At 38.2% G+C, this 23,945-nt stretch overlaps 3 protein-coding genes and 1 long non-coding RNA gene across 5 annotated transcripts; 1 reads left to right on the top strand and 3 right to left on the bottom strand.

The window, feature by feature from the left end:
* Window positions 1-1,167: 1,167 nt before the first annotated feature.
* Dolk (Dolichol kinase) lies at window positions 1,168-7,461 on the bottom strand. The gene is made up of 11 exons (XM_090162880.1): window positions 7,154-7,461; window positions 6,913-7,095; window positions 6,678-6,851; window positions 5,990-6,159; window positions 5,866-5,931; window positions 5,610-5,798; window positions 5,201-5,410; window positions 4,968-5,133; window positions 2,411-2,509; window positions 1,832-1,909; window positions 1,168-1,417 (listed from the first exon to the last, which is right to left on the bottom strand). Exons 1-11 carry the CDS (start codon window positions 7,311-7,313, stop codon window positions 1,272-1,274), a joined length of 1,641 nt encoding a protein of 546 aa, XP_090019006.1. The 5' UTR covers window positions 7,314-7,461; the 3' UTR covers window positions 1,168-1,271.
* Window positions 7,462-16,587: 9,126 nt separating this feature from the next.
* Window positions 16,588-17,321, bottom strand: LOC149921951 (uncharacterized). The gene is made up of 3 exons (XR_016477447.1): window positions 17,207-17,321; window positions 16,987-17,113; window positions 16,588-16,655 (listed from the first exon to the last, which is right to left on the bottom strand). It is a non-coding gene; the product is annotated as an uncharacterized LOC149921951 (long non-coding RNA).
* A 1,743-nt stretch (window positions 17,322-19,064) lies between these two features.
* Window positions 19,065-22,374, top strand: LOC149921952 (alpha- and gamma-adaptin-binding protein p34-like). The gene is made up of 10 exons (XM_090163821.1): window positions 19,065-19,181; window positions 19,294-19,484; window positions 19,549-19,657; window positions 19,721-19,816; window positions 19,881-19,967; window positions 20,743-20,799; window positions 20,862-20,951; window positions 21,011-21,109; window positions 21,697-21,746; window positions 22,194-22,374. The coding sequence occupies exons 1-10, from the start codon at window positions 19,088-19,090 to the stop codon at window positions 22,257-22,259; spliced, it is 939 nt and encodes a 312-aa protein (XP_090019947.1). The 5' UTR covers window positions 19,065-19,087; the 3' UTR covers window positions 22,260-22,374.
* LOC149921953 (uncharacterized) lies at window positions 22,309-23,682 on the bottom strand. 2 transcript variants are annotated; one of them, XM_090163820.1, is made up of 6 exons: window positions 23,442-23,682; window positions 23,306-23,381; window positions 23,133-23,255; window positions 22,802-23,062; window positions 22,586-22,745; window positions 22,309-22,555 (listed from the first exon to the last, which is right to left on the bottom strand). In XM_090163820.1, exons 1-6 carry the CDS (start codon window positions 23,636-23,638, stop codon window positions 22,374-22,376), a joined length of 999 nt encoding a protein of 332 aa, XP_090019946.1. In that variant the 5' UTR covers window positions 23,639-23,682; the 3' UTR covers window positions 22,309-22,373. The 2 variants fall into 2 exon arrangements, with proteins under 2 accessions (XP_090019946.1, XP_090019945.1); XM_090163819.1 differs by having other exon boundaries at window positions 22,310-22,745.
* Window positions 23,683-23,945: the final 263 nt, after the last annotated feature.

Consider the following 23,945-nt stretch of genomic DNA (forward strand, 5'->3'; position numbering starts at 1 on the left):
GTAAGTTTTCGGTCGCTTATAAAGTTGGTATAGCGACCTAGCAATTTGAACCACTAGCCGACTCTAAGAGTCTTATCATTGGAACTATTTAGAGTCGTGACTTGCAAAAGACATGACACAATTATAGCCCGAGCAACGGCCGACTTATATTCAACATTTATTTGCCAATTAATCGCTCAAAACTGTGAAACTTTGGCGATTTAAGAAAACAAATTGAAATATTTTTAAAATAACTTCCTTTCTGTATTATATTTTTTCGAAAAAGATTATATATTCAATCTGATAATGTTTCCTTATTAAAAAATCTCTCGGCAGTGGCGTAGCTGAGAACTCATAGGCCCCCCCCGCAAAAATCTCTATGAGGCCCCCCTTGTTAATTTTTTTATGGTTAGCGGGACCCCCCTCCGAAGCTTGAGCCCCCCCCCGCACCGCGGGCCCTGCGGACCATCAGCTACGCCACTGTCTCTCGGCTCAAGTAGGTTACATTCGTATAGCTAAATATGTTAGGCTAAGTTATTATTAATGAAGATTTATTTCTTACTTTTACTAAGCCCCAAGAAACTATAGAACTCTTTACTCTAGATTCAAGAGCTTTCCGATTGACGGAAATAAACTCATTGTTTAACTCCCGTTCATGGGACTTCACCAACTACATACATGTATATAGCTATTTATATATCTATATTTACGGTTTTATGTGGTCATTTTCAGTCACTTAAAATATCAAAAAGTAAGTCGTTTCGACGTAATGATACAGTACGTTCTAAGTCGGGATGACGTCGTTTCGCAGTCGGTTCTTAGGTCTCTAATTTGCTACAGGGGGTATTGAGTTTGATCAATTTGTTTTCAATTCCTTAAACGGTCAAACCGGCATTTGATAGCTGATCCAGCCAATTATATTCTAGAGGTCGCACGGGAATAGATGTTTCCATAAACTCCCCATCAAAATCAAATATAGTTGGCGGTACCGCGACTGTACTGCGGCTACTGCCAAAGCTATTGTCCAAGTTCTGGCAGCTACGTTCAGCCAGTGGGCAAGACAGTCGGGGAAGAATTTATGGAAAAAAATAAAGCCCTTATAACTCGATATTTTAACGACCTCAGTCTGTAGATAATTTTGAGTAACTTTCAAAACCAAACGGTTTTTATTAAATTATTATATTTTATTATTAATTTATTACAAAAATATAAAAATTATATCACAATTTGTAGAGTGTAAATAACATATCTATCATAAAGCGGAAGTTAGGAAACATGATGTTGATAATGTTCTATAAAGGAACTAGCATTGCGTAAAGAAAAAGGGGTAAAACCAAATTGTCCACTTGCGTGGTCACTCCTTCCAAAATGCAGCAGAGGCAAGTGGCGATAACAGCATGAACTCCATTCACAATAAACCATGACCAATTTGTTTCACCTAAAATTTGTAAATATTTTGGATAAATTTGTTTAAAATGCTCTTAAAGGAAATTAATCTTAAAGGGAGAAAACGGTAAATCTTATTTCACATATCTGCCACCAGGATTAACAGAAGCTAACTAGTTACGTTAAAAACCAGTTGTAGCGCGTGCTAGCAGATAAAATTTCGATTTAGACTATACTCCCTTTAAAAAAAAAGGTCAAAACTTCCAAATTATTTGTAAAACTCAAAAAGTGCAAAAACTTTAAAGGGCCCCAGAATCGTCTAGATTGTTTAGGTTGGGGCTACATAATCACAAGTTTTCGGAAGCTTAAAGGTATGTCTGAGTCACGTGATGGAAGGGGAGGAGCTACCTGAAATTCGCCTAAGTTTTTCAAACGATTCTGTGGACCTCTAATTTTGTAACCTTACTGATCCAAAGTAAAAGTAGGGTAACGAATGACTGAACAACAATGGCAGTGTAAGTTCCTTCCAAACTTTTCTTGGAATCTAAACAAAACATCTTCAATCAACACCATCAAATTTTAAACAATTGCTTTAATTCAGGGTTGCCACAATTTTTTCCAATTTAAATTACTAGTTTTTAACCTATATTTTAGTAAACTGTTTCAACTTGTAACCAAAAATACATTCCCTGGCTTTTCCATATTTCCGCTGATCACTTCCAGAAATTTTCCCGGACTCATTTTATACCAAAATATTTACAATTTTAATAAACGTTCTCTAATTGCTACCAAAATTGAATTTCCTGACTTTTAGACCCATTTTCAAATTTCTTGACTTTTCGAAGAATTCCAAATTTTTGTAGGAACTGTGTCAACCCTGTTATTGTAAGGCGGGAATTATTCATCTGCCCCAAATAGCTATCCACTGCTAACTTCATCCATGGACAGTTCGCCGAGTTCGGCAAAAGCGTTGTCCACATTTGGTCGGAAACTATGTTAGGTCATGAGGCGAATAATATCCACCGTACTCTTAGCTGTTTTTTACCTGGCCATTTAGTTTTCCCCCACCAAGTACCTCCGACGGACGCAGCTGTATCTCCGAAGCCCAATGACAATATCCCAGACATGGTAGCTATTCGAAAACCTAACAAAAGGTAGTCCAAAATTGGTATTGTAATTAGCCCTTTCAATTTACACGGAGCTATGTATTAGCCAACACGTTAAAATTAAATTTTACATAAATCGCCTTAAATTATATTGTGCTTTTTTTATTGCTGAATTTTTACTGAGTAATCCCTAAAAAAGCCTTAGATGTTATTAGTGAATCTGGCTGAACATCAACACACCAACGCATGTCCGATTTCTTTTTTATACTTTAAACGATACTGAACATTAGGGCTGTGCGAGTAGTGGTTTTAGGCAATCGAGTCGGGTACCGAGTATCTAAAATTTTTTGTCAAGTATCGAGTCGAGTAATCGAGTACTCAATTAAGCCAAAAAATTCCTTATTCGAGTAAAGAAAAACGATAGTTTTTCTCGGGTAATTTTCTTTAATTATTCATAAAGGTGTACTTCATTATTCACAACTGTATTAAACTTGATATATGATAATTCATAACGAATTACCGATTTAAAACTTAATCAACTTATCTGTGAATTATTAACTGTATTGAACCTTTACACTTCTAAATCAGTGTTGCCAATGTTTGAAAGTTGAAATTCTCATTGCTGGGTAGTAAATTTCCCACAAATTCCCACACCCCTATTTAGCCCCGCCCCAACGAAAACTCAACGGAAAACATGCCATAATTTTCAAAAATATTTAAAAATTAACTTTTTAAAATTAAATTTTATTGAAATTAAAATGTTTAAACATTTTGGTTGTTAGGCCTATGCATTGATTGATTGTAGTATTAGGAGGCACCACCTTTAACGGTAATAGCTAGTGTAGGGAGCTGTTGGCTCGCGTGGCATGCAGGGCTTGGCACCACCCTCCTACGCATTGTAACCCGGCCACCTGAATTAATGGCTTCAAAAGTCGTTTGATGACTTAGGCCTAAGGTGGTGCCTTGGGTATTAGCCTAGTTGATTATTATTATATTATTTATAAAAACAAAGATTCACGAAAATACACTGCTCTAGATAATTTCGGGCTTTCTATTGATAGCCAAATTATAAAAAAACATGAAAATTCCCACAAAATCAACGTTTTTGAAAAAAAATTACCTTTTTCCCACAGAGCCAAAATGGACCCCAAAAATTCCCACAATATGGGAAATTTCCCACGATATGGCAACACTGTTCTAAATTGATACCTAAGTAACCTAAGCATTACGGCGGCGAAACCACCAAACCGCCATCCGAACTTAAAGGGGCTCCAAAGTTCGGTGGCAAAATGTGTGTAAAGTCAGTAAAATGCGAAATTTACGGTTGACTCTGCCCGCCTCTGATGAGGCCAAGTGAGGGGTTGGGGGGGGGGGGGAAGGAAAAGCATGGTCAATTTTCTTTTTTTTTTCCACCAAGCTTTGGAGCCCCTTTAAGGAGAAGAAAAGCCAAAGTGTTGAAGACTTGAAGTGACGTTCAAAACCAAAACTAAAACTTAACACTAGTCGAACGATGAATTTCAAAATCGCGCAACCGCACTACGAACCGATTGTCAACTGTACTTTCTCTCAAGGTCATGGAAAGGGGGGTTAAACCGTTTTTACCGTTCAATCATTGTTTCACTCCCTTCCTTTTACCCTCTCTTTTATTAACAAACCTTTTCTAATATTGTAATATCACAGAGCCTCGCGTTGAAATTATTGCAGCGGAAACACAAACTAGTGAAATACTCGTCGAATAGTCCGAGTACCCGAACATGATGGAAAAAAAATAACCAGACGAATTCAGTAAGGCAGCTTACTCGAGTATTCGAGTACCGGAGTATATAAAGTTACGAGTTCTTAACCGAGTTACGACTTCTTAACCGAGTTACGAGGTCGGGTACTCGATGATGATCGAATACTCGCACAGCCCTACTGAAAATTCCTGTGTCAAAATTATTTTGCGGAAATTAAAATTCACGGTGTGTTGATATTTTGCCGTGAATCTGTTATTAAGGGTTCTCACGTGGGCCTTCAATAGACCGTTTTAAATATGACAAAAGAATAGATCCTTTAATAAGGGTTATGCCATTTGAGGTAGATTTTTTAATACTCGTAAGTCTTACGTGATGGTGCTAGCAGTCTGAAAGTAGAAATTTTAAGTTATTTAAAAACCAAAATTTTTTAAATTTTTCCGTGGTTGTTGAATTTTTTTTTATAGTTTGTACAGTAAACATCTGTTAAAGAAATCTTTACACTGGCGCCATAAAGTACAAATAAAAGCATTAAAATCGAACCTCTAAGGGCTTCATGTGAGCATTTTGCGAAACGGTCTATTGCTGATTTACCCCTGCCAGAAGAAGAAAATAAGCATGACCAAAGCCTTCATAAAACGTTTTTTGCTTATCATTACCTAAAAATGTTTTGGGACTTATCTCTCCCCCTCCCCCGAAAAAAATCCTGGGTGCGCTGCTAAACAGTTGCTTGATTACAAAGCGTTATGAAAATGTTAAGCACCTGAATTTTTGTAATTTAATGGCAGCAGCCAAAGTGAAACTGAAGAACCGAAGAGGAGATAGACGTGTGTCAAAATGAGGAGGCCAGTGTCTTTATCGTCAAGGAATATTTTTAAACTGGAATCCAGTAGAGATCCCAGTGGTGGGATCTCCAAGATACGAATCAACTATATGGATTGAAAATCGCATTATACAACTAAATCTTTGGAACAAATACCCAATGAAAACACATACTTCTAGAATAAGGAATATTGCGAAAGCGACGCTACTGGCCAGGAACAGTAAGTTGGCTTCCCACACCAGAGCTGGTAAGTAGACCATTATCACTATTATGTGAAAATACTTCCGAACTATGGTTGTGACAGTTGTCTCCTTAAAATTGCACCAAGCCACAATGGATAATGCCAGAACAGAACATGTGGCCCAATGGAAAATCATGAATATCTGTTAAGTAAAATAGTAGCTAAGAATATAAAAAGCTCCGGAGTTTAATGAAATGAAAATTAATGTCATGATTAAAAGCTAGTTTTTGCGAGAATTCAGCTTTATATCGCTTCTTTAGCTCCGAGGGGTTTCCTGTTATTATGTTGAAAATGGTGCGTTGACAGTTGCTGCCATCTACACAATCGTTTTAGCATATTACCTTTGGAGGAGTTTGCAATGCAAAACCTAGTAGCCATAAAATCGGTTCTTGTTTAAAAACGGTGAATAATGAAGGGTACATTAATAGAGACACTATAGAACCACCAGCAATGTAGAACACATAAGGACTTCTGGCAAATGGAGATGTGAAAGTAATGATGACTAAAGTACCACAGCCAATAGCAAGTATCTGGTTAAAGAAAGATTACTGTTAGTACATTGAGAAGTACATTTCTGAAAATGACCAAATGGTATACCACAGAAAATTGCGTTATCTCTTCGCCTAATGAATTTGGATAATTTTCAGCATAAATGTCAAAAAACTAAAACCAACAGTTTTAAGTAAATTTTCAGAATTTTTTGTCTTAAGTTCAAGATTACTTTGTTCAGAAACCACAATAGACAAGCTGTGAAGAGTGCTGCACCAGATTGCGACACAACGACAGATTCACCAATGGTAAACGATTTTGAACCTTTTTTGACTAAGGCGCTCCAGATAGTCAAAAAACAAAACTGGGATGCTAAACATATAGGGCCGCTGATTGTGTAACCTAATATATGAAAATAACATTATGTATTTTTAAATTTGTTTGCATTAAGTTTGTCCACAATGAAAGAAAGTAAGATTGTAAATGTGGAAACTACCCTCCTTCTGATCTTAAGTTGGAACAGCTCTCCCCTTATTCCTGTTAAGATTTGGAAAAAATGATTCCTTATTCTGGGCACAATATGATCAAACTACCCCTTTTTTTGGTCCCAGTGAGTATCAAACCAGCCTCAATTGCTTTTCAAAATGTTATCTAATTGAATTTAAATTGCCACTGGACACTCGCCCTTCTTTTTGTTCATTATTTCATAACTTCAAAAATTTTGATAAATTCATCCGTTCTTTCTAGTTATAATTTTTATCCTACAATGAGTAAATCTTAAGTAATCAAATATTTCCTGGAAAATGTGCTTGTTTATCAATAACTACTGCCTGTAATTTTACCCATGGTGATGTAGTTCCAGTTAGTATGAAATCACCCTTTTCAAATCTTACTTTCCTTTATGATTATGTGTAGCTTACTTAGTGAAGTTATTTTTCCCATTATAAAAATAACTGAAACAGAGGTTCCCATTGTCGATAAGAGAAGGAAAGTGATACTTGGTTGCTCAAACTTTTGACTACTCATTTTCCAAAGCAAAACTACACTCAAAATTAGGTAGCCTTGCGATATTACAGTTGTGACTGTATAGATATCTAAAGAATTTTGATTTTAATACAAATTGTTTCGCTATTAATATATAATAGCAGTTTGTACAGCTAGTTTCTTGATTGTAACATAATAAACCAAATAAGAGCGAACAGGGCAATAGGGTGATATTAGTGAGCCCTAGATCAGCATTTTCACGGGTTTGAATGATATTTATCTTATCCTTCGTCATAGTTTCTTCTAATCTTTTTTCAATTTTATGAATTTGTGACATCAGAGTAACAATGATACCTAGTTTTAAAATAATGTTTCAAATGATGACAATTTTGATTTAAAATTTCCAACTTACTAGCAATGAAAAGTAACAGTAATGGTATGTTTCCGATAATTTCATTGGTTACGAATACTTTAAATTTCCAATTAATGTAACATCTGATTAAGGTTAATACTAAACCAGAACCCACAGCTAAATATTCTATCTTAATTCGTCTTTCACGTGGATTTTCCATATTGTTTTTTATTGGATTGATATGTTGTGTGAAATTAAACTTATCGTGATTTAATTAACGACGATTTGATATAAAAATAACTTAATTTTATTTAGTAAAATATGAAAATATTTAAGAAATTTTAAAAAAGGGGTTCTTTTTAAATGTATAGTTGTATACAGAGTTACAGACAATAAAGCAGACACCCGCTAAACACTCTCTCAGATAGCAGTCTTGGAAATAAGTGGTGGTGTCGGTGATGTTAACTAATGATGTTCCCGCTAGGTTCGTGACTGAGCTAGAGGTCCTCTAAGCGGACGACGCGTTCTTTTATATGCCGAAATTATCCGTCGTCTGCTTAGAGGACCGCTAGCTTGGTCACGAACCTAGCGGGAACATCATTAGTTAGCATCCCCATTAAATCATAGAAAATATGAAAAAAAAAATTATAATTAAATGGGATCTGGTAAGGACTGGTTATATTGACCACTATATTTTCAATTGAAATTATTAGTTCAATAAAGAAAATTAACTAAACAAAACTAGTGGTATCAATCGATTCACTGGAATCACGGCGATTGCTATATTCCAATCCTATATTCATATGTAACATAATTACTCATAAATATGCCACTGTACCGAGGGGTCCGTCACTTCGAGGAATCGTGTACGAGATTCCGAATCAAGGAATCTGGAATCAAGATTCTTGATTCTGCTAAGATTCTAGATTCTAGCCAGATTCCGTAATTCCGCCATGATTCATTAATATTCCGTGATTCCACTCTTGATTCTTTGATTCTTATTTGATTCCATGATTCTTGTTCGATTCCGTGATTCTTGTTCGATTCCGTGATTCTTGTTCAGTTCCGTGATTCTTGTTCGGCTACACACTTGTACAAGGTTCCTTGATTCATCTATTCGCAACCAAAACCAATCTAGCTGTTCGAATATTATAGAAATGTCGGTGTGACTAGACAAATGACCAGTCAAAAATTGTCTAGCCCAGTTTAAAAATTAAATCGAAGGTGGTCAGTTGAGGGGTCAGTGGTTCACTGGCCCACTTGATAAAAGGGTCCCACTGGTGTTTGAAAAATCCAGCCCGAAAATCGAGTAGCAGGTGACATTTCATTCCCTACGTCATAATTTCGCACCGGAAATTGTAATAATTCGAAGGCCGGTGTGGCCTTTAATTCAACTTGGTCTACGGATACATATTATGGATTAGCTCAGGTATTTCAGGGCACGGGCTTGAAGACTAAGTCGATGGTCACTGCCACTCACTGGTTCACTTTATAAAGTTCCTTATTTCTCACCTTGAAAAGGGGCTCAAACCTCACCCTTCAAAGTTCCAAATTCGAGCCAACGCCGGGAGTATAGTGGCTCACTCCTGTAATCCCAAGCGTCCGGGAGGCAGAGTTTGTGGATGGCCGTCACCCCGTGTGAGGACGACCACCAATCCCCCAACCGGTGGTCGGCATACTTCCGCCACTGGTGTCTCCACCCTAGTTGGCGTGGCCGTTACACATATCTCGCCCTGGTTAATCAAATGGACGAGGGGACTGAACTGTCCCACACGTTACAATCGAATAAAAAAAAAATTCGAGCCAACCAAATGATAATTGATTGTAATACGACGAGCTAATACCGAGGCTAATATGCTCGGTAATACGAATACGATTCAAATATAGTCACGTTCACACATACGCGATACGTCTAAAAAGGTTTCAAAGCTTTTCAAATCGTTTTCGGCCATAAGTGTGAACCTAGTTAAATCAGAGATAATTTATAATATTATAAATTATCTAGAGCTGGTTAAATCGCCTAAAACCGTTTCAAATCACTAAAAACCGTTTTCGGGCCTTAAAGCAAGTGTCGGCTCGACATCAAGTAGCTCTTTTTTCAACAGATGTCGCTATCGTAGACGCCAAAACAAGATAGTTAAGTGACATTTTGACCCAAAAGGCGATAATTATAGGTACACCTCGCGTTAATTGGATCCAGGCCCGTCTTAAGGCATGGGCTAAATGGGGCCCCGGAAAGGCCGGCCATACAGCTTCAACTCTAGGGATAAGGGTTTAGTTGATTAAATATTATTTATGCTCATTTAATATTATGAATCTTTTAGTTACGTCTAAAGTAATTTGAATCATCGCCACATCGCGTATCATACGGTACCTACAATATCTAAAACCTAACAGCGAGTCACTGTCAGTAAAAATCTTATTTTCAGTAGGCCTATGTTATACTTTTAAATTAAAAGTTTTGGTTCGTTATTGGATAGTTGAATTTAGACAACGTACATACAAAGGCTGACCGTTGGGGATCGCAAAGGTCTTAAGAAATAATTTAGCCCAGCGACGGGAGGTATTGAAGAGCCAGCTCAGGTTGTGGGCCTGTGCCAAACGCCAAGACCTGAGGAGGAATTGTAAACGTCCCAACCATAGAAATCTCATAGGTAACTAGAATGCTGCCGCCTACGGCCGAGCTTGACGCCAGTTCGCCTTGAACCTTCAGCCAATGAGAGGCCGTAGAGTGGTTCCGCCAAGGAGGATAATAATCCTCCTTGGATCCGCTACTATAGCGGGAGATAGGTGACGTCATTCTCTCTGGGGACATTAAATTCTTGGCAGAACCGCTCTTTGAGCTCTGATTGGCTGAGATCTGGCTATCGTCTGCCACGGCGTTTGGCCCATTTGCCAGTTACACGGCAGCATTCTAGTTACCTATGAGATTTCTATGGTCCCAACGGGAAGCTATGTTCCAAAGTCTCGAGAGGAGACAATCCTTCCCTCAAAAAGGAGGTGTACTAAGCAGTGTGTCAGAATTTATAGCCCGGTGTACCTAGTAACAGAGTTCATACCACCGGAGGTTTATCATCATGGTGCCCTACGCCAGCGTCCACCTAGCCCGGACAGATGACAAACCCAGCATGGGTAGTAGTACCCTACTACTGATGGTCGCACCTTTGACGCAAGCCACTCAACCCAGCAGAAGGTGCAGCAATGGGTGGGCTATTTCCCACTTCGCACACCGCAGTGGGATTAAGAGTGGATGCTGTAGCAACTCCAGCCGACACCCTACCTACGGAGGTAAAGAGTCAAACCCTTTGGAGAGGGCTCCTAAAGGGGAACGACGGGCCCACAGCAGTCCTAGTAACCCGGCACAGCTGGCACCGGAGATCCCGGTGTAACTCCAAAAGGCCGGGAAACAGGACCGCCGTGCCCTCATATGGAGGCCTGCCATCCCACAGCAGGCTTCCCAATCCGCCGAGGCGGCCAGTTTGCACGGACCCTCTCCGTTAGCCTGAGCCGAAACTCAGTTTCCAGCTCCTACCTTACCGAAGTCGGAGGTGGAGATAGGACCATTTGACCAGAGCTAACATCTCCCAGTGCGCCACTGCCCTTATGGGTTACAAGAGCCGGACCACGACTCCCCGGTTAAGACACCAGTTATTGCACACTCTGACCCGTTAAGGGCCAGGTGTAGTAAGCAGGAGTGTCCACCGCACCGCACGGAGTGAGGTTGAGGAGGTCCAACAAATCGTGTCTGAAGCGCAATGGTGGAAGCGCTGTTTCCGCCTCCATGAGACTAATGGCCGTTGAGGGTGGGACCCCAAGGATGACTCTGAGAGCTGCATTTTGAACCTTGTCGAGCTTAGCAAGAACAGTGGAGGTGGCCGACGCATAGAGAGAGCTGGAATAATCCATTCTGGAGCGAATGAGATGGGTATAAAGCAGTCTAAGGACTGCTCCTGTCGGCCCCCCAGCCAGTCGCCGAAATCGCCCTCATAAGATTGAGACGCTCCAGAGAAGTCGAGATCAGCCCGTCAATCTGGGCCGCCCATGGGAGACTGTCGTCTATAGTAACCCCTAGATATCTGTATGACGTCACCCTCGACAGGATATTGCGTCCTAGCTGAAGTTGAAGAGCGTCCGGAATCTGTTTGATCTTGGATAGAACCATGTATTTGCATTTCAGCGGCTGGAAGTTTAGGCCCCATCTTACGCCCTAGGACGACCGCATATCCAGGCGGCGATATCATCTGGGTGTTCACCGTGGTCGACCGCCCTGGGACATAGCAAGGGAATCCCATCCAGCATGATTCTGAAGAGGAGGGGACTTACCGAGCTACCCTGAGGGACTCCCTGCTTAACCGTAAAAGGTGCCGATATCTCTCCGTGGACTCGCACTTGGGAGGTACGATCTGTTAAGAAGCTTTCCACCCAGCTGAGAAGGTTGCCCTCGAGGCCGCAACGTTGGAGCTAATGGAGGAGCGCTTGGTGATGAACACCGCCGAAGGCGTCTTATAGATCCAGGAACACCGCTATACCAAATTGGTTGGTTGTCAACCGGAAAGCATTATCCGTCGCCCGCCGACCCATCCGGAAACCCGATCGGTCTTGGGGAGAACATGGTTTTTCTCCAGGAACCAAACCAGACGGCCCAGTACCAGGTTCTCATAACGTTTTCCCAGGTTCAGGAGGAGAGAGATATCTCTGTATGAATCAGCAGAAGTTTGGGACTTGCCCGGCTTTAAGATCGGATGGAGGATGGCTTGCTTCCACCTCGACGGCATGATGCCCGCCTCCCACAGGCTGTTGTAGAAACTCAGAAGTGCTGTGCTTAACGCCGGAGTAGTATTTTTGATAATAAGGTTAGAAATGTTGTCCACGCCCAGAGCTGTATTGCGTAACCCGGAGATGACCCCATATATTTCCTCTGCCGAGAATGGGCCATTGGCGGGGGATGTATGTTAGCGCCAGCTGAGGATGCCAAACACTTCACAACCTTTTTCTGGTCAGTGAGTATTTCAGCCCCATTATGGAGCTTAAGGAGCTTCCTGGGGTGGATCCCGGTTTTGAACCACCTAACCTGGTTCCAAACTTGAGGCAGGGGCGTGTGTGCATATAGCCTGTAGCAATAGGCCCTCGCTTCGTGTCACTAATCACTCGTTTATAGACAGCCTTCTCCCTTATGTAAGCAACCTGGTCCAACAGGATGCCCGACCGCTGGGCCCTGCGACGGGTCTGACGGACTTCCTTGGCCTTGTTAGAACAGCGTTCATCCCACCATGGAGGCTGACGAGGAGACGAGCCTCCTCCACCATTTTTTATACTAATCGCAGCCGTCTGGTGAAGACGATTTTCTGCAGAGTATCCAGATAACGGAGCGTCCCCCAGTGTGTCATCCAAAAGGATTCTAAAACTTTTCCAGTCCACCGCTGGATAGTGCCAATGCATACCACTTGCCGTAGAACTTGTAGTGTGTGCTGGGTCGCCTATAAAAATAGGGAGATGATCATTTGTTCCTAGGTTAAAGACTGTCCAGGGGAGGGAGTGAGCCAATGTGGAGCTTACGAAAGTCAGATCTAGGGCAGCCTCTGGGCCCCGAGTTGTGTGGCGGGTGGCGTCTCCAGTGTTGAGGAGGACCAGACGGTCCTGGGCTTCTAGCCAACTCTGGACCATTGTTCAAGGGTAAAAGTTAAAGCAATAGATTCAAGAGAACGGCGTGGCTTGATTGGTAAAGGTGTCGGTTTTTGGAGATTACGCGGCCAGCGGCTATCTGGGCTCGAATCCCGGTGTCGCCAATAATATAAATTATATTAATAAACTAGCCTAAAAGCCCACCCTACGGGCAGGCCCTCAGCTAGTTGTGTATTTCGAGATGCATTAATTAATCATATAAAGTTATTTGTGGTATTGGTAAAAAACACGTATCTTTCTCGTCCCAAAAATTTATAGTAGAACCACCCCATGGTACCTTTTCCCCATAGTCAATCCACCCCGTTACCACCCCTCCCCCTTTTTCCCATGCGAGAATTACCGTGGTACCCTTTTCCCCACTAAGACAACCGTTCCCTTTTTTCCCATGCGAAAATTACCGTCGTACCCTTTTCCCCACTAAGACACCCATTCCCCCTTTTCCCATGCGAGAATTACAATGGAAACCTTTTCCCCACTAAGGCACCCCTTCCCCTTTTCCCCATGCGAGAATTACCGTGGTACAGTTTTCCCCACTAAGGCACTCCTTCCGCTTTTTCCCATGCGAGAATTACCGTGGTACTCTTTTCCCCACTAAGGCACTCCTCCCTTCTTTTCCCATGCGAGAATTACCGTGGTACCCTTTTCCTCAACAAAATTACCCAAAAACACTCATCCCAAACCCCACCCAGTAGAGCGAGAATTACCGCAGTCTCGGTTTCCCTCTATTTCGCGGGTCGCTTTTTTAGATATGCGATACGAAAAGCGAACGGGATATGGTTGTCCGCAAATCCCCAGTCCGATCCGCAGACCGCACCGTCAGCGGCGCCTCGCTTTTCAGGGGCGAGGGAGCAGTGGCGTCACCAGGATTTCAAAACTGGTGGCGCTTAAGCCATAAGCACTGGTCAGGGGCGTGAATGAATGAATGAATTTATTAATCGGTTTGCGTACAGAAAAATGCGTCCTTTTAAAACAGGACGGCTCGGTTCAGGGGAGCTCAACCACATACAAAGAATACACTTTTGTTACTTTAAAAATAATAATAGCAGAACAACAACAAAAAATAGTATTAAAAATGAAAAGTAATATTAATATTAATTATTAATGAGTGATATGGGGGAGGGGGGAGCCCCCAAAAAGGTTTTGAAAGTTGAAACATTGAGGCCGACCAGGTAAAATAAAATTTTTGATGCCCATTTTTAAGTTCGAAGAAACTTTTCAACAACGATATTGTAACCGAGAATAATTATCAAATTTTCCGCTGAAAATTGTCCCTCTTTTACAATGTAGATTTTTAAAATATGTTCTTCATTGTACTCTTATATCTCTTTTTTTTTGCACAAAAGCCAACCTTTGGCTTTGCAGTTGTTATTTCATGATATTAAATAAATAAATAAGTGAATTGGAAAAATTGGGAATTTTAGGAGGCGCTTTTCGGAAATTTTAGGTGGCGCTTCAGAAATTTTACAGGTGGCTCAAGCGCCGCCTAAAACACCCTAGCGACGCCACTGCGAGGGAGAAAACCGCCGGGTGAAAGCCTTCACACCATGCGCACCAGATTCAAAATAAAACCAATGGAAAATTAACAAACACTAATAGCGAACAATGCGATAAAATCAGAAGTAAATGAACCGAAGTTATCAGACTGCTATGCTCCCCATGTTGGTGGTGTTTTCCTTATGAAGTAACATTTTTACCTTGAATTTGAAATTTTGTGTGCTCCTAGACCGAAAAAAAAAACGTTTTAGTTTTTATGAAACCATTTTATACATAAAAATAGCAATACCCACAATTCCCAAGTGCAATTTATCGCGTCAAAAGACGGGGATGGAAATTAGCTTTTATTTGACTCGATTTAGGAAAACGCTCTCCGATTCTGAGCGCTATTTCGATAACTTCTGTTCATTTACTTCTGATAATAGGAAAACTCCAACAAAAAAATTAAAATACGCGACAAATCGAATAACAAAAGGAAGAAGAAACGATAAATAATGATCCGAAGAAAGTTATCAAGTCCGAACCAAAGAATATAAAGCCCTAGGAATGGAAGGATTGATATTTTGGGCCGCGTGTTTTGCCTGCTATAGAAACTTCCGGCAAAGCAAATCAGAGTAAAAGGAAACGGTTACCGCAAGTTCCGCAACCCGGTCTCTCTTTAAAAACGAGAGGCGCAAAAGTTCCACTAGACGGAGCTACACCTTCCATTCCAGCCAGGGTGCCTTTACACGGTAATGTGTTACCCATAGATATAGGAAACGTATATAAAGGTCTAGATAAAATATTTGAAAGGAAGTGAATACGGAGGTGACAGCTAAAAGAAATAGAGGCACTATTGTATCTGGCGAAGTTGACCGCGAGTGCCGACCCCTTTTTCGCCCAAGGTTCCTAGATAATTTTGACTGTTTTTCGCCAATGTAGGGAGCCTTGAGATGGGCAGATTACGTGGCGCCAAAGATAATCTAGACTACGTACCCATCGACGCGCGGTGAAATGAAATACATTATGCCTTTTGGAAAATCAACTGTCATTTGATGTAAACAAAGAAAGGATAGATGGGGTTGCAAATTCTGCCCATCTCCGCTTTCATACATGCGTGGGGGGGGGGGGATGAATTTTCCTGGTCAAAAACAGGGGTGCCTTAACGTGGTAATCTTCCCTCTACCACGGCCAACTTAGATCTGTTCTCGCTGTACTCGCACAAGAAGGCCCGCCAGCTTGAAACGACTCAATGTTAACGAGCGTATGAGAAATTCACGTTTTACTCGAAAATATTCCGCTTGGGGCGCCAAAATACGGGAGTACCTTCCTAATGCTTTCCTATGGGAAAATATTTTGTAAAGTGGATCACTTTTCCGAACCTTTTTCGTAACTTTACCGATTTACGTCAGTGCCGAGTTTCTTTTATGATTTCAGGTAAGTTTCATTAATAAATTCAAGCCTAATATCGTAATTTTCCATCATTTGGTTCGCTCACAATCTATTTTTGAAATCACCGATATTTTTAAGGCGAGGAAGCGTCTCCTCATCGGATTTTAAGCCTTGGAGTCGTATCGCGCGCGTGAGATTTGAAAATGTAAAACTGAGAACAGTAAATAAAATAGTAAATAACACAGTTTTGCCTCTTTTTTTAACTTCAATTATTATGTTTCAATAAAAAACCCGTAATAAACATCATTTAAAATGGTAATAGTTTGTTGTTTACCGTTCTGTAAATCTACAGATAAAAATAAAACCGCTGGGTTGTCTTTCCTTGAGATTCCTAATGATCCTATCTTATGTAATGAATGGCTTAAAGCCATTGCAAGGAAAATAGTTTACCAAAGAAAAAATAAAATAAATTGGATTTGAGTCGAAAAGTATGTCTAGAAAAAGTGAGGGGAAAAAAGTCTCAAGATCACATCTACTTGGATAACTGATAACAAGAACACAATTAAAACCTTAGAGAGATCTGATTTATCTCTATTTATATCCGAAAACAGTGAAAAAACTATGATCAATTCAAAAGTTTCTATCATTGAAAACCCAGAAGCGCACTCAATCTAAGTATTAAATAAAACCATAGAATATTTATTTATTTATGACAAAAATAATTACTCAATAAGAATCAGATGGGCTTTTAAAGAAAACTGTAAATAAACTCAATTCTACAATTTGGAGACTAAACAAGAAAATTGACCAACATAATAATGAGTAACAAATTCAAGAAGAAGCGGAAAAATTAAACCATCACGAGAAAGTGGTATCAATCGCAAATGATGAGATGTCGTTGAATAGCCAACTTCTATATATAAAAGATAACCCAGTTTTTGGATGAAAATTTGGCAAGACACACTCCTGAAACTGCAGAAGAGTTCCAAAATTCACCAACACACCGAAATATTGGCTAGAAATATTGTAAATCAGTTAGTTCCCCCTCTTTTGGACAATTTGATGCACAACATCTCTAAATAATTTGAAAAGTCTTGAAATTTTAAATATAATATATATTAGGTGAAATTAAGGATATTTAGTATTTAACGGTTTTTAACCCAATAAGGAGATTTAGTATTTAACACAACAAGGAGATTTAGTATTTAACCCAACAAAGAGATTTAGTATTTAACACAACAAGTATATTTAATATTTAACCCAATAAGGAGATTTAATATACAACATAACTAGGAGATTTAATGTAATATAAAAGTTATGAAATTTTATTTTAAAGTTTAAATTACTTGGTTGAATTAATTACAAAGATCCAGCTGGGCGGCACCGTAGAGGACCTTCGATACGCGCGAGACGACTCCAAGGCTTAAAATCCGATGCGGATTGCGGACTCCCAATGCGGAGACGCTTCCTCGCCTTAAAAATATCGGTGATTTCAAAAATAGATTGTGAGCGAACCAAATGATGGAAAATTACGATATTAGGCTTGAATTTATTAATGAAACTTACCTGAAATCATATAAGAAACTCGGCACTGACGTAAATCGGTAAAGTTACGAAAAAGGTTCGGAAAAGTGATCCACTTTACAAAATATTTTCCCATAGGAAAGCATTAGGAAGGTACTCCCGTATTTTGGCGCCCCAAGCGGAATATTTTCGAGTAAAACGTGAATTTATCATACGCTCGTTAACATTGAGTCGTTTCACGGCCAACTTAGATCCACTGCTACTCGCACTAGAAGGCCCCCCAGCTTTATTTTCCTCCCATGTTAACGACCGTATGAGGAAAAGCCGATTTACGCGGGAAAATTCCGCTTGGCACGCTAGGAACCGGGACAACCCTTCTAATGTTATCCTACGGGGAAAATTTTTCGAAACAGTCCCACTTTTAGGAACCTTTTCCCTTATCTTTTCAATATTGTTCAACGCTGAGATTTTAAAATGATTTGAAGTAAGGTTTTAGCCTTATTTTAAGACTATGTTTGTAATTTTCCGATCTTTGGTTCGCGTACAATCTTCGTTTAAAATCGACCAAAATTTTAAGGCGAGGAATTGACTCCGTATCGAAAATAAGCCTCGGCGTCATCTTGCGTGGCGCGAGATTAAAAAATGTAAAGCAAAGAACACAAAATAAAATATCTCAGATTATCTGAAATACAACTTGGGTTCTATTTTTTACTTTAGTTAATATTTTATTACTTAAATTTTTACGTTTTATTATTATTAAACTGTTCAAAACATTATTTCAAATGGTTAAAGTTTGCTGTCTCTGATACAACCTAAGCTAATACAGTGTTTTGTATTAATTTGTGATTGTAACAATCAACAACACACTGAGAAATTGGATAAAACCTGATTGAAAACTAAACATAAATTCCACTAGTAAGTAGGCCTATTTCAAACTCTGTATTAAATTTTAAAAACTTCTCTTATATTAAATTTCATAGTTTTACAAATTGAATTTAATTTCTTGTAACAAATTTACGTGAAATATAAAAGTGTTTTAGATAAAATTTAAAGTTTCAAAACTTTTCGACTAACTGGTTTGTATTGTAGGTGTTTAACTTTTTAAAATTTTTGAGAAATATTGTGTATCAAATGGTCCAGAAGAGGAGGAACTAAGCGATTCATAATGGTTTTATCCAATTTCTCAGTGTATTGTTGATTATTACACAAATTAATACAAAACACTGTATTAGCTTAGGTTGTATCAGAGACAGCAAACTTTAACCATTTGAAATTATGTTTTGAACAGTTTAATAATAATAAAACGTAAAAATTTAAGTAATAAAATATTAACTAAAGTAAAAAATAGAACCCAAGTTGTATTTCAGATAATCTGAGATATTTTATTTTGTGTTCTTAGCTTTACATTTTTTAATCTCGCGCCACGCAAGATGACGCCGAGGCTTATTTTCGATACGGAGTCAATTCCTCGCCTTAAAATTTTGGTCGATTTTAAAAGAAGATTGTACGCGAACCAAAGATCGGAAAATTACAAACATAGTCTTAAAATAAAGCTAAAACCTTACTTCAAATCATATTAAAATCTCAGCGTTGAACAATATTGAAAAGATAAGGGAAAAGGTTCCTAAAAGTGGGACTGTTTCGAAAAATTTTCCCCGTAGGATAACATTAGAAGGGTTGTCCCGGTTCCTAGCGTGCCAAGCGGAATTTTCCCGCGTAAATCGGCTTTTCCTCATACGGTCGTTAACATGGGAGGAAAATAAAGCTGGGGGGCCTTCTAGTGCGAGTAGCAGTGGATCTAAGTTGGCCGTGGTCGTTTCAAGCTGGCGGGCCTTCTTGTGCGAGTACAGCGAGAACAGATCTAAGTTGGCCGTGCCTCTACTTCTTTTCTATCTCTATGGTTAAGTTCTCTAATTAAGAAAAATGGAGGACCAAGCTCGTACAGTTGTAGATGAGGAAATGGCAGGAGCTTTAATTATTAGTTGTAGCTCACTTCCTTCTGAGGATTTAGTTAAAAGTAGGTAATTAAATGTATTAATGTGGAAATTATTCAATTTCACTAGAATTAAATAGTATGAGGTTAGTTATCTGTAGTTATATTTAAGCCTTGTCATTGTTATTCCAAACAGTGATACTACAGAGCAGCCAACTTCCAAAAGCCATTGCTTATCATGATTTAGTGAAAGCTTATCCATGGCCTATTCAAACTAAATACTACACAGCCAATGTCTATTTGTTTACTACGGAGGAAAAGAATTTAATTAGCCAAACCTTTGCTGAAGGTGTAGAAGCGGTTGTCATTCATTACGATGCAACTAAGGTTAGTTTATAAATTAGTTAAGAGAATTGCAGTCACGTGTCATTCAACCTTTTCAATTTTTCAGAAAAGCAGTTATGAGGAAATGAAAGCTTGGCAAACATTCATTGAACATTTTGCCCCTGAAGTACAGATATTAACTTGTCATAATTTTTCAAGTATTCCAAAAGAAGATGGTAAAATAAATAATTGTTTTTCAAGCATCAACAATGTGACAACACAATCTTGTAACTTTGCAGATAATGTATTATCAAAAGGAAAGGTCTTGGAATGGTGTTTAAAAAATCAATATGAATTAGTGGAACTTTACCCCGAGGAGGTGAATGAGGATGATGGTAAGTTAAAAGCAATTTTAAATGAAATAAATAATTTATGTTGATATATCATGTCCGTTTTTAGAGGAAGATGACTTCAAAGAAACAACAGGAATTAAGAGAATTATTCAAGCTTTGCACGCAGTTATGTGGCCAAACATGGATCTGAAAGGTGAGAGTTGTTTTTGTCAGGGCAATTGCTTAACAGGCTTTTTAAAACCTCCTTACTTTTTTGTGGTTTGGTTTTTTGTTAAGCTTTTAATCCTAAAATTTGTAGTCAGTAGTTCTATCTGAATATTTGAGTCTTACTTTCAGATCTTATGTTTGTAATGTTAAATCAATTATTTGATGAGGCTAATGACTAAGTTTCATTCTGTATTAAATTTTTTATCACACTGCTTAAACAAATTTTTTTGATAGTTAAAATTTTAAAGTTAAATAATTTTTCCCAGTTGTTGTTTATTTGAATTGGATTTTCTTTATACATTATATGCCTTGGCAAATTGATTGATAATTCATGTTCAATCAAATTTAATTTATATTTGTAATTACTTTTACTTGGCATCACCACAAAAAGTATTTTATACGAGTAGTGATTTCATAAGTTTATAATATTGTTCCATAAGTTGGTCACTTTGGGGAATATTTTACTGAGATCTAGTAAAATAACCGAGTGATGTCATCACAAGAGGAAAATCTCCCCCTAGCGAGACTCTGTCAAAGGCTACGTGGGGTGCTGGAGAAAGCGGACGCATAATGGCTCTGAAGCCCGTAATGCAGTCTGTCTGTCTTGTGAATAACTCTCAGTAAAACTTTTGCATGTGAAGAATAGGAAGTGTTTATTATGAAACAATATTACACACGAATAGTTATTTTTATCAAAATTGCTGTATTAAATTTTAGTTTCCATTAGTCAAATTTGGTTGTTAAATAATTGTTTTCCCCAGAAAATCCCACTATAAAAGCCTCTGAAAGGCTGGAACAATTACTCAAAACCCAAGATGGTAATTTCAAATTTGATTGATTGTTTTTACAACAAAATATCATACAATTAGCAATTTTTCAGAAAATATTGCAAAGGAACTTCAAGACCTTAATATACAAAGTCAAAGTGACCAAGAAAATTCAAATGCCACGCAGGCCGGGGTTAATATTGGTACGGACATTTCTTAATTAAAATGGTGACATTTATCTAATAATTAATTTTTTATTCAGATATGCTTTTAGACGAAGATAAAGCGGTTTTTGAAACTCTGGAATCGGAAGGAGTGGAATCGTTTGAAAATCTCTTTGGAAGATTTCACGAAATGAAAGGTATTATAAGTTTTTTAGGGGTGTTAGTCCTCTTTTTATGGTTTTGAGTCGTGTCTCCAGAATTAGTTCCGAGTCAATTAGTTTTAATTTTCTGGTCAAGCCCAGTTCGAGTCAGATAAGTCTTAATTTTCTGGTCAAGCCCAGTTAGTCTTAACTGTACGGAACCACTTTTAACTTCTAAGTCTCTTATAGTAGTTTATGTAAACTTAAAGTCTTAACTTCTTAAGACTATTGTATAAAACTTAAGTCACGTCACCAGCACAAAGGAAAGTCCCCTCTTCACTGCTGAGTGCAGAAATCAAAATCGTAAGAGATGCCGGTTTGTTAAGTCACCCAATCTCTGTTAAACCAACCATAAATAAAAAACTACCACAGCGCGATTACGGGATTTAACCTGGTGGTGAGCCGTTGAATGCAACTGCACGTTAAAAAAATGAGAGAAAAAAAGCGAACTCCTTGGACTCGTCAAAAAATAAAGGACTCTGTGGAATATTTATTAATGCTCTTCCCTAATGCGACAGATAATTTTTGTTGCTAGGGCCTATAACTGTTGTGTTCATAATTTTAAAACTTGATTTGTATTGTAGAAAAAGCTAAAACTCTTCAAGGAGAAGCACGAAAAGAATATGCTGAAAAAGTAAGTATATTTTTAGGCATGTGCGAGCCTTGATTTTTGGGTTTCGAGCCAAGCTTCGAGTATGAAAAATTTCACTTTTCAAGTATCGAGCCGAGCTTTAAAATTTTATCGAGCTTTCAAGCTTTTAGGCTTGGCCGAAAAAGTGGTTAGGAGTACTCTAATAATTAGGCTTAGCTTAAAAAGGGGGTTTTGAGTACTCTAATAATTAGGGTTAGCTTTATCACTAGGTTCTAAGATTTTTTCATTAAAAGAATATTTACCACCCGAGCGTTTACGTTTATTTGAAGCCATATTTGTAAAGTCCAAATTTATAACTGGCTATACAAGGGATTATAACAAGAAAATAGTGGACTGATGAACCGCCAAACAACTGAAAGTACTCGCACATGCCTATAAATTTTTTGATTTGGGAGACAATGGTTAAAGAAGTTTTTTGTATTCTTATAGGTTGCGATTGCCTTTTGGAAAGCAATGGGTGGTGATGAAGATGAAATAGATGGTCTTAGTGACTAATGGATATATTTATCCATCTAGAACTTCCATAATTTATGTAAATAGAAATAAATTTATGTAAATATATGTACCGGAAATGAAAATTTAATCGGAAATATAAATTTAAATATGTACTCAAATGTTAATTTCTGCCAGAAATTCATCATCGTCATCATCAAGCGAATGCATATCAAAATCTTCTATATTGTTTTTTAAATTTGCATTAATGTCCAATATGGCATTAATATTTTCGCTAGGTTCCATTTCTGATTTCCCCTTCTTGCTAGGTTCTGTTATGACTTCAACATTGTGGCTGGGTTTTATTACGGATTTAACATTCTGGCTAGGTTCCATTATGGCTTTAATGTCGCTGCCACTTTTTACCATATTTTCTGCATTTTGTGACTGTTTGTTTAAGATAGAATTTCTTTCTTGGGATTTTTTTCTTCTATCGGCTGCTAATTGTTTATTTCGCTCAATTCTTTCTCGAACTTCATCACTTAAATTCTACAAGGAAACATTTTGAGCATTATGGTGCATATGCATATAGACTATTAACTTACGCTTATAGTTGAGGTATTTAATGGGCTGGTAGTTGAGACATTTGGAGCACTTGTTGAAATGTTAAACAAACTATTATTAGCTGAAGTTTCTATTATATTTGTTAGAGAATCTTGACTATTAGTTGCTTTTAAAAGATCATCAAACGGATCTCTAATAACATCAGAATCGTTATTGTCTCCATCTCGTCCATCATCGCTTTCGTGACTAATAAAATCTGCATTTAAAATTGGCAAGTCTAATCTCATTTTCTTGATGCAAACCTTTGAATATAAATTTGATATAAATTAAATTTATTTATAAATTGTGTTTCTAAGAAACAGTATCTGATACCTGAACAGGTTTTTTGGATCCTAATTTTTCAATTTTATCAACAACCTGGTCAAATGGTAACCTTGGAAATAAACGATGTGCCCAGTGTTCTAACTTCATCATTAGCAAATCCAAATCCTCTTTCTGGAAAACCATATTTAGACAATTTTATAGGGTATGTTTAAATGTTGTACCTCGTGATTTTTTCCTTTGAATTTGACATTATTGAAGACATCTGGTAGGATGGGAATCCCTCTTGGACCACAAAGTCTAATGACATGAAAATTGAGAATTAGTTTGTTTTTTAAAAGTTACTTAAAACTATTTCACCTATCAGGATCTAACTTCACATCGGGTTTTCTATTATGCTTAACAACGTGCTTTTTAACTTCAACTTTTGTACTTGAGGTATTGGTATCATTTGCAGTATTCACATCAGTTTCTCCAGTTCCTTCATTATTTTCATTATCACTTTCTTGAAGTAACTCATTTTCTAAATTATCAGCAAATAGTTCTTCGTGTTCCATTACGATTAAGCACGATATTTATAACGAAAACAAGAAATATAAAGTGAAATAGATTTAAAATGACAAAAGATTTAGCTTTGGCGGCAAATTATTTCACTTTAATCACGGCCAACTTAGATCCCCTCCAGTGCTGCCACCTCGTGAAAATCAAATTATATTACAAAGCAGGATTGGACATCGCTGTTTGTATATACTTTAAATTTGTAGTCTAATTCTGTATGATGCAAATGGTGTGAAGGCCTCCGCTGCCATATACACCAATAAAGTCTTTCTTATTTTTGAAAAAAAAAAAGAAGCAGGATTGGAC

This window comes from Leiobunum rupestre, chromosome 11, assembly GCF_980474605.1.
Source record: "Leiobunum rupestre chromosome 11, qqLeiRupe1.1.hap1, whole genome shotgun sequence".
Lineage (NCBI taxonomy): Eukaryota > Metazoa > Arthropoda > Arachnida > Opiliones > Sclerosomatidae > Leiobunum > Leiobunum rupestre.

Excerpts from the sequence above, each read along its gene's own strand:
- Dolk (XM_090162880.1), bottom strand. The coding sequence starts at position 7,313 with ATGGAAAATCCACGTGAAAGACGAATTAAGATAGAATATTTAGCTGTG. Across the intron at positions 5,411-5,609 it reads CATTGCAAACTCCTCCAAAG|ATATTCATGATTTTCCATTG; the intron begins GTAATATGCTAA and ends TTTACTTAACAG. Across the intron at positions 1,418-1,831 it reads CCTACTTTTACTTTGGATCA|GTGAAACAAATTGGTCATGG; the intron begins GTAAGGTTACAA and ends TACAAATTTTAG.
- LOC149921952 (XM_090163821.1), top strand. The coding sequence starts at position 19,088 with ATGGAGGACCAAGCTCGTACAGTTGTAGATGAGGAAATGGCAGGAGCT. Across the intron at positions 19,485-19,548 it reads TTCATTACGATGCAACTAAG|AAAAGCAGTTATGAGGAAAT; the intron begins GTTAGTTTATAA and ends TCAATTTTTCAG. Across the intron at positions 20,952-21,010 it reads GCAGGCCGGGGTTAATATTG|ATATGCTTTTAGACGAAGAT; the intron begins GTACGGACATTT and ends TTTTTTATTCAG.
- LOC149921953 (XM_090163819.1), bottom strand. The coding sequence starts at position 23,638 with ATGGAACACGAAGAACTATTTGCTGATAATTTAGAAAATGAGTTACTT. Across the intron at positions 23,382-23,441 it reads GTGAAGTTAGATCCTGATAG|ACTTTGTGGTCCAAGAGGGA; the intron begins GTGAAATAGTTT and ends TCATGTCATTAG. Across the intron at positions 22,746-22,801 it reads TAAATACCTCAACTATAAGC|AATTTAAGTGATGAAGTTCG; the intron begins GTAAGTTAATAG and ends GTTTCCTTGTAG.